This window comes from Cynoglossus semilaevis, chromosome Z (assembly GCF_000523025.1).
Source record: "Cynoglossus semilaevis isolate Cse_v1.0 chromosome Z, Cse_v1.0, whole genome shotgun sequence".
In the NCBI taxonomy this organism is placed as follows: domain Eukaryota; kingdom Metazoa; phylum Chordata; class Actinopteri; order Pleuronectiformes; family Cynoglossidae; genus Cynoglossus; species Cynoglossus semilaevis.
In genome coordinates, this window is record NC_024328.1 from 9,197,548 (window position 1) to 9,206,796 (window position 9,249).

Below are 9,249 nucleotides of genomic sequence, written 5' to 3' on the forward strand. Positions count from 1 at the left end.
CAAAAAAGAAAAAAACATTTTAAGGTATTTCAATTTTTTTTTTCTATTTTTAAAAACATTCTGATTAAAAATGTAGATGTAAATGTTTATGCAGCAGCAGCAGCAGTAGCAGCAGCGCAGCAGTAGCAGCAGCAGCAGGTGAATTTAGCCCAGGTAGGAAATGCAAATCAGATCAGTCAGAGCTGACGCTCACGTTCTCTCTGTATGGTCCTCTTCTTATCTCCAGAGAACTGTTTGCCTACAAGAACCTAATCAGAGACACGGACCACATAACTTAGACTGTAAGACAAACCTAACACCTGTGAGAATGGTGAGTAACTTTTCCAATATGGCCACACGTTTGTGTGTTTTAGTTTGTTCCCTTTGAGTTGAGTAGAGCAGGAAGTGAGCAGCTTTTGATGGCGGCGTGTGTCATTCCAGAATTTTCGTACTTGGGAATTTTGAATCTGAACAAAGTTAAAGTTAAAAAGTACATGTTGTTTAGGTGTCTTCAGGTACTTTATTCTGGCACAGATGTAATCCAATTTATGTTTTATTTTTTTGGTAAAACGTAAACATTTTGATGGACAAATTACTGATTTTTTTTACATTCTGTAATCTTTTTAAGCAGAAATAATTTTTCTATAGTTTGATTTGTTTGACTATATTAATGTCATACACCACTTTATAGACTTTATTTAACATTTTGTATTTGTGATAAAATGAAGGTAATAGTAGTAGGATTCTTACATGTATTTCCTGCAGATTTTTAGAATGTATTACTCGCTGGGCAACATTCAGAAAAGTAATGTGATGTCATTGTACAGTTTGTCCGTTCCTGCTGTTAAACATTAAAACAAATTCTTAGTCTGTTACCAAGGTAAATCTGAAAAAAGGTTTCTCTTTAGTTTATCATTAACACATTGTTGTTGTGAGTGGAACAGGTTCCCACTCATAAGATGTAACCTTACATGCTGTTGTGCTGTGTAAAACTCTGTGACCAGTCGAACCAGTGAAACTGATTTGCTGTGTTTGTCTTAGTTTTCAGTTTTTATTGTCACAGTTTCTCACGTTTCCTTCTGTAAAATTATTTTGACAACTTCCTCACCTGTGAACACGCCAACCTGAAGCGATCCCTTGTTAACGCTGAGCTGCACCCTGTCTGTGTTACCTGATCTGAGTTCTGCAAAATTATTTTTAGCTCAACGGACTGAGACCAGATTGTTGTTTCACACCAACCGCACGATGATCCGTTATCGATTCTCTCATCTGCTCTGCATTCAGATCAGATCAATAGCATTTTTGTCTGTCAGGTAGTCGGCACTGACCTGGTGTAGTTCCCTCACTGCTTTACTTCCTACTTATAACAAGAGCAGTGCTAAAAAGATAAGAACTGTGAATAATGTATTCTTACACAGAGTGACTTAAAATTATTATTGATATGATGTTGACGATGATGATTATAATCATTATCATTATTATTACTATTATTATTATTATCATCATTGTTTTTATCATTATCATTATTATTATTTTTATTATTAGTATTAATATTATTTTTATTATTATTATTGTTATTATTAATTTTATTATATCAATCTGTGCTTTTTATATTCATCAGAGCCTCTTTGGAAAACTGAAAAACCTGTAAGTGCAGTCACTCAACTGATTTTTATTTAAACATATATTTACTTTGATATATTTTTCAAATAAAATACAATTAATTATCTGCTGTTCCCTCAGACAGAGTGGACCTCCGCTGCCCCCCAGAAGAGGAGGTGAGAAACGAACCCACCAGAGAATGGAGTTAAAAATGGTCTCTGTGTTTCACCACTGAACCACTGACCAGGTTTCATTTTCTTTACAACAGTTTCAGACAACAATGCTGGGTTTGAGTGGCCCAAGGAAGAATTTGTAAGTAGTGAAAAGTGAAATGAATACAAGAATAGTATAATGATAAATTAAATATATTTAGTTAGAATTTTTGTATTTTATTCAGAGAATTTTTTTTTTAAATCTAATCTTAAAATCTTCACAATGCTCAAAATATTATTACAAGTGCAATACAAGAAAACCACTTTCTATGTTTTTCCAAATTTCTTATTTAAGAAACATTTACACCTAATATTTGTACACACAGATCTGTTAAAAGCCTGTATGTAGTGAGTTACCCTAACATATGTGGAATTTAGACGTGCTTTTTCCATGTATTAATAACTATTGATACTGTATGAGCGTAATCGTTTTCAATACTGTGAGTATTGATACATCAACACTAAGGATGTCCGAAATCAACTTTTTGCTGATATTCAATATGGCAATATTTTCCAAACACTATTTTCTGATTCCGATATCAACCGATACCCATATAGGCCTGGTAATTTTTATTTATTTATCTGTACAAACCACTGTATGAAAATGAGATTAATTTGATGAGCTACAATGCTGCCCTCTAGTGACTTTAATTTAATATACAGGCGTTTATCCCCAAAACTATTTTTTAGATCACAGATCATTTGGCAAAACCCAGGCATTGCGTTGTCGGGTTTTTATTATGGGAGCAAAAGCGATAATGATTCTGATAGAGATATTTGTACAGATATAACATATATTACATAATATGCTGATACCGGGCCGATAATATCGCTCGGCTGATAGGACTGGATTTTAACCTGTGGCTCCCAGATATTAGGCCAGACCCTCTGACTGCTGATGTTCTAGCTGAAGTCCTACTTCACCTTCCTATGAACTAGTACTTCTCAAATAGTGGGGCGGGGCCCTTGGGGGGCGGCACGGTGAAGTGCAGCAGGGGAGGCCGTGAGTTGTTTCCAATAGAATATGGCACACATATCGACATAAATGTACCACTGCTGTAATACTTGAATGATAACAAGCCTCCAGTCACTAGGTGGCAGCAACTCACACAGTGGTTTGTACAGATAAAAATATACATGTTATCATATACATGTTGGGATGTGGGTCCAAGGAGAGTGCAGGACGTGAAAACAATTCTGTCCTCAAGGTGGGGCATGACAGAAAATAATTGAGAACCACTGCTATCCTAAACTGACCTCACATTTCCTTTCAACAACAGCAGGAAGACGAGGAAGCGGACATGTATGAGCCACCACCTTGTGAGCTGGCGTTGAAAGCTCCACAGAAGATGGTGGAGGAGACTCTTTATCTAGGTAACAGAAGTGCACTGAACCACTAGCAGCAGGAAAAACTCAACATTTACATCATCAATCTCAGCTGGACACAGATACACTGACAATAAAAACAACAAAAAACTTTGCATTTGCAGACAGAACGACCAGACCTGAGATTCCACAGAGAATTCCTCCACCCAGACCGGCAAAAACTTTGGTAACACTTCCTGGCAGCCTAATGTAGGGCCTGTGGGTCACCTGACACCTGACAAGCAGCGTGTTTGTTTTAGATTGCATAAATGAAATAGCCTTTAAGGCTGCGGCTCATCATCTGCTTCAGACATTTGACTGCTGTCATATTTAACTCCTCAGAAGCCTCAACACAGCTCTGAGCTCCTCAGCTGTGACAACAACAGTAGAACCCGTGAGTCTGTCGTCTTTGTCGATTTTCTTCATTTGGTCTCAAATTACCTCTTTCAAATGTTCATGTTCTCTGTTAAAATGACTCGGACTCACGCCGTGACAGCACCTGATATTGACAGGAGTCAGAGACCAGGTAGAAGCAAGATGATGCCAACACCACGAGTACGGTCTGTCACTCCTCCAGTCACTGTCACCGAAGCAGAAGAAGGTGAACTCATCATTCGACATTTTTAGATTAAAAGCTGGTTTTTAAACACTTGTCTTTCTTGCTCTTGAACATATTTGGCCTCAGACTATATATGCATTTAAGATACATATGTTAATTAAATTAGATGCAATGCTGCCACCTAGTGACATTCACTTGAATATACAGTTGTTTATCCCCAAAACTATTTCTAGAGCACACATCATTTGGCTAAACCCAGGCATTGCATTATCGGGTTTTCTTGAATTGTAAATTGTAAATTGAAAATGTGAGGTTTTCTTGATTGGCCTCAGACTATATACATTTGACATGCGTATGTTTAACTGATCAGCTGTACTAAGCTAATTTCCACTTGTATAAAAATATTAAACGCTTTCTCTCTCTGTTTCAGATGTTTATTTGGATCCTAACCAAGAACAGGTGAGAGGCTTCAAGTACAAAGGAAAAAAGTTTTTTTCCAGTTATTTTAATGGCTGGAAAGAATGACGTCCCCTGTCTGTTAGGGATGTCCGATATTAACATTTCGATATTGTCCAAACACTTAATTTCCATTACCAATATCGACCGATACCGATATATGCAGCTGTTTGACCCCAAAACTGAGGTAGACCCTACAAGTGTATTTGGCTAAACGCAGGCATTGTATAATATATCTGGATATCATAATATCTGAAAGCTAATATCTGGCCGCTAATATGTTATCGAACATCCCTTCTGCATATCCAATAATCCCACCATCTACCCACATGTTTACATTCACACACACACTCTACCACCCATGCATCTTTCTAAAGATAGGTGCCATTTTGCATTACAGGACGAAGTTGATGAGCTGTATTTGGAACCAGACGCAGGTCTGTTATTTTGATGGATGATGGATGATGGATGATGGATGATGGATGATGGATGATGGATGATGGATGATGGATGATGGATGATGGATGATGGATGATGGATGATGGATGATGGATGATGGATGATGGATGATGGATGATGGATGATGGATGATGGATGATGGATGATGGATGATGGATGATGGATGATGGATGATGGATGATGGATGATGGATGATGGATGATGGATGATGGATGATGGATGATGGATGATGGATGATGGATGATGGATGATGGATGATGGATGATGGATGATGGATGATGGATGGATAGATAGATGATGGATGATGGATGGATGATGGATAGATAGATGATGGATGATGGATGGATGATGGATAGATAGATGATGGATGATGGATGATGGATGATGGATAGATGATGGATGGATGGATGGATGAATGATGGATTCAGAAATTTAATTTTTTTCCCAGCTTGCTCTTCAGCCCCACGTTTACCAATAAGAACACCGCTTTCATCGAAGACAGCAGCTATTCAAGCTCCTGTGTCCATGTAAGTGCACCGTACCCTGGCTGAAGACCAATATAAGTTTGTTCTTTTTCTTCGACTCCTGGAACATGTAATCAAAACAAATATTTATTTTCCACCTGAAGGATGAAGCCCCCTCTTCCTAAAGCCAAGTCTGTGAGTGTCTGTGAATCCAGTTCCAGAATTTCACTCTGCAGTTTCTTTTCCTCCACATGGTGCACGGAATAATAATAATTACAAAAATCTTCCCCCAGAGTTCTTTCTTGCCTTCAGAGTCAGTTGAAGTGAGACACGCCAAACTGCCTCCACCAAGCCCGAGTGTGAAGCCTCTTTTGCTGGGAAATCTGAGAGAAGCCATATCCGGGTACAGTAAGACTAGAAGAATACATTTTGTAGAGCTGATGTTTAGTCAACTAACGATTGGATTGTTTTTCCTCCATTCCTTTAAGCCCTTCGACTTCAGGAGCCAAGTCTGTGGGTAGGCTGCTTCACTGGATAACTGTGATCAGATACTGTTTCAATTCTTCACTTGATAAAAATCAAATCCTTACACTTCATTTTTACCTCAGTATCACCACAGTAATGTTCTTGACATTTTCTTCCACTTCAGGATGGAGCTCTGGAACAAAAGGGATCAAACAGACTGATAAAGAGGTCAATGTTCCTTGTCCTTCATCCCTGACTTCCTCTCTTTCTCCCCACCTTCCTTCCTTTTACCATTCCTTCCTTCCTTCTTTCCTTCATTTGTTCTATCCTTTCTCTATTTCTTCCACCCTCCCTTCCTCCCTTCCTTCCTTCATCCCTTCCTTCCTCTTTTCCTCCCTCTCTTCCTAACTTTCTTCCTTCTACCATTTCTTCCTCCCTCCCTTCCTCCCTTCCTCCCTTCCTTCCTTCCTTCTACCATTTCTTTCTCCCATCCTTCTTCTCTTCCTTCGTTCTACCATTCCTTCCTTCCATTCTTCCTCCCTCTCTTCCTTCCTCCCTTCCATCCATCCTTCTACCATTTCTTTCATCCTTTCTCCCTTCCTTCATCCTACCATTCCTTCCTTCCTCTCTTCCTCCATGCCTTCCTTCCTTCCTTCTACCATTCCTTCCTTCCATCCTTCTTCCCTCCCTTCTTTTCTTCTTTCCTTCCTTCCTTCCTTCCTTCCTTCCGTCCTTCTACCATTTCTTTCTTTCATCCTTTCTCCCTCCCTTCCTCCCTTCCTTCCTTCAATCCATCCTTCTTTCTTCCCTCCCTCCCTTCCTTCCTGAGACGTGACCCATCCTTTTATTTAGTTTAACCATGTGCTTTCTGGTGACCCAGTGAAAGTTAACTAAATATGAAAGAATTAAGTTTTGTGAAATATATGAATGTCTAATTAATGGTCATGACTGACTATACAACCTACTCATATCATCATATCTTTAATGTTAATATTAATTAACATTATTGGTTAATGTTAATTGTCTTTTTATTTCGAAGAGAATAGTTTATATATAAAGGAACACATTAAAAGGAATAATCCGCTTAAATATGTCCTGTAGTTCAGTACATGATTTAATTGTAATGTTCACATGTTTATTCACTAAGTGATGAATAAGTTTGTTTTCTTCCCAGGGCAGAGAATGGTTTGCAGGAGACTGCAACAGAAAGACAGCAGAGGAACTTTTAATGAGCGTTAACAAGGTAAAAAAAAAAAAACTGTCCGGTCTCTCTTCAGGTGTTTTTATTTACAGTATATGTTCTACATGTAAATTGAACTTCTTTTTTTTCCCCTGTTGAAGGACGGTGCCTTTCTCATCCGCTATAGCTCAGCCCAGAGCCCTCGTCAGCCCTTCACCCTGGCTGTGCTCTTCCAGCAGAGGGTTTTTAACATTCCAATCCGCTTCCTGGAGGAGACCCACAGCTACGCTCTTGGGAAAGAGGGCAAGAAAAATGAAGAGGTGAGTGTGAACAAAGGCTGAGACAGAATGTAAAAAAAACACAAGTATTCTTACATGGTTTAATTTGTCTTTTGTCTCTCCTTGTCCCTCAGATGTTCACCTCTCTGGACGAGATGATTTCTCACCACAGAAGTAACCAACTGCTTCTGATTGACAGCATTACTCAGACTAAGCATGCTGCATATCTGACTCACCCTACACACACCTAAACTACATGACTACAGATTGTTTTTTTTTCTGTATATACCTTAAATCATAAAAGCTTGATTTAGTTTTAGGACATAAAATAGTTTAAGTTAAGACCAAAGCACTGCCTGAACACAAAAAACATATACAATATCAGTAACCGTAATCTAAGACCAGTATAAAGAGAAGTCTTCTCATTTACAAAGTCAGTAAACATTTCTCTAAAAGTTTGTGGTTTTCATCACAATAATCAATAATAATAATCATTGAAAAATTTGAACTTTATTGACACCATATTTGGGAAATTCTAGTGTTAACAGCAGATCTGCTGCAACCGGCTGCTGTCTGCAGGCGCCCCCTGTGGTTCCTCTGGGAATCAAACCCAGGACTGTTTGCTCTCTGCCTCTGATACAGGTATGCTAACCGCCACACTATGAAACCGACCGGAATATCATATCCCCAATAATTTAAATAATCCAAATCCATTGATTTTTTTTGTCTAACTATTAACAAGAAGTACTAACTACTGGTGGTGTTTCTGATTGGATATGACCACAGACAGGCAGGTGGGAATACATATAAAACTGCATTTTAATTCCACTACAAACGCTCTGTAACATTGTTTGAGATCGAGACAATAAAATTCTAAAAAAAAAAGGAAAAGGCAAAAAAAAGAAAGAAAACTCGTGTCTTATACATCAAAACTCGTGAGAACCAAATGTCCCGTATTTTCACAAAACATTTTCCTCTGATTTGCTTAGTGAGTCATGCAGTTGTACGACATTTGCACAAGGTCAGCAGGGAGGGAAGATGTGTCACTTTTTTACAGTAACATTGACAGTTGTTTTTTTTTTTGCTGACTTGCAAAATGCACACACACGCACATCCAATGATTTGTTTTAATTTTTTTGCCCTAGATTAGACATTTGTTCAATATAATCTGACTCCAATCCTAATCCTGACTACAAACCTGAATCTTGAGTCCAAATAAACTAGGTCCTGCTTTTTTCTCCCAAAAAGGACAAAAAAAAAACAACAAAAAACCCACTGTTACCACAAGTATAGCTACACCAGGCACACACACACACACACTGTTTTGCAAACAAAATCCTGTTTGCTCTGCAGTTATCAGCTTTGATGTTCACTGTTATTATTATGCGTTCTACTTGTTTCCATCACTGCGGACACTTTGGGATACTTTGGTATTTTGAACAGACCTCGTGTGGTTTAGGTTGTGAATTGCTGTAACCGTAACTGTAGTATCTTCTTTACACCTTATTTATTTAGCTTCTACTACCGCAGCTTTTCCCCCCCCCCTCTATATTTTCTGCTCTTAACCAGTAACCAACAATCAATTTCTGTCCTGCTGACAGATGCAGGACAGCCATCTGGTGTTTTATTTAAAGGGTTCATTTATTGTACGTTTGGTGCCAGAGCTCCACCACTTCTTGCCGTTGACTTACCAGTGAGAATGTGGTAAAATGTGGGATTATGGTTTTCACCAGGAGACAAGAAGACACTATTGTGTGTGTGTGTGTGTCTGCCAGTGTCCACAGACCAGACCTTGGTGGTTTCAGCTCCTTCCTGTCAGGGTGAGACCACCTCCTCTGGGGCCAAACCATAAATATCAGATGTGCCAGAATACCAGAGCCTGTGGTAAATCTGACCTTTAAGCACGAGTCAAAAACCAAACAATATCCTGAATATTAACAGTCACGCTAATGGAAGACTCTTTCTGTATGGTTTTTGTTCCGTTGTTATTTTAATAGCTGGTATTTTTAACTCAGTCCGATGGTATCATGACAAAGATTTCAGAGCGCTGCTGTATTTGCATTGTGGTGTAAATGAGGACTAAATAACTTCCTGGAGCAAATGTAATTTGGCAGGTGGGTGTGGGACATTTTGTATCCTGGTTACTGCATTAACCATGTCAACTGGGATGACAGGCCGGTGATTACACAGGATTCTCACCCTAATGTAATTTGATGCATACAGACTTGTC

The 9,249-nt window shown here is 38.7% G+C and overlaps 1 protein-coding gene across 1 annotated transcript; it reads left to right on the plus strand.

Moving 5' to 3' along the window:
- The first annotated feature begins 127 nt into the window (after positions 1 to 127).
- si:dkeyp-117b11.1 (B-cell linker protein) lies at positions 128 to 7,925 on the plus strand. The gene is made up of 18 exons (XM_008336131.2): positions 128 to 310; positions 1,601 to 1,626; positions 1,723 to 1,757; positions 1,850 to 1,893; positions 3,074 to 3,167; positions 3,284 to 3,345; positions 3,501 to 3,552; positions 3,655 to 3,759; positions 4,148 to 4,176; positions 4,574 to 4,610; positions 5,081 to 5,159; positions 5,261 to 5,291; positions 5,390 to 5,499; positions 5,585 to 5,613; positions 5,746 to 5,789; positions 6,736 to 6,804; positions 6,903 to 7,061; positions 7,154 to 7,925. The coding sequence occupies exons 1-18, from the start codon at positions 161 to 163 to the stop codon at positions 7,268 to 7,270; spliced, it is 1,272 nt and encodes a 423-aa protein (XP_008334353.2). The 5' UTR covers positions 128 to 160; the 3' UTR covers positions 7,271 to 7,925.
- The last annotated feature ends 1,324 nt before the right edge of the window (positions 7,926 to 9,249 follow it).

What these genes read in the sequence shown, in the direction of transcription:
- si:dkeyp-117b11.1 (XM_008336131.2), top strand. Translation starts at nt 161, where the DNA reads ATGCAAATCAGATCAGTCAGAGCTGACGCTCACGTTCTCTCTGTATGG. An exon ending in GGAGGAGACTCTTTATCTAG is followed by an intron (nt 3,168 to 3,283) that starts GTAACAGAAGTG and finishes TTGCATTTGCAG; the next exon opens with ACAGAACGACCAGACCTGAG. An exon ending in TGGATCCTAACCAAGAACAG is followed by an intron (nt 4,177 to 4,573) that starts GTGAGAGGCTTC and finishes TTTGCATTACAG; the next exon opens with GACGAAGTTGATGAGCTGTA.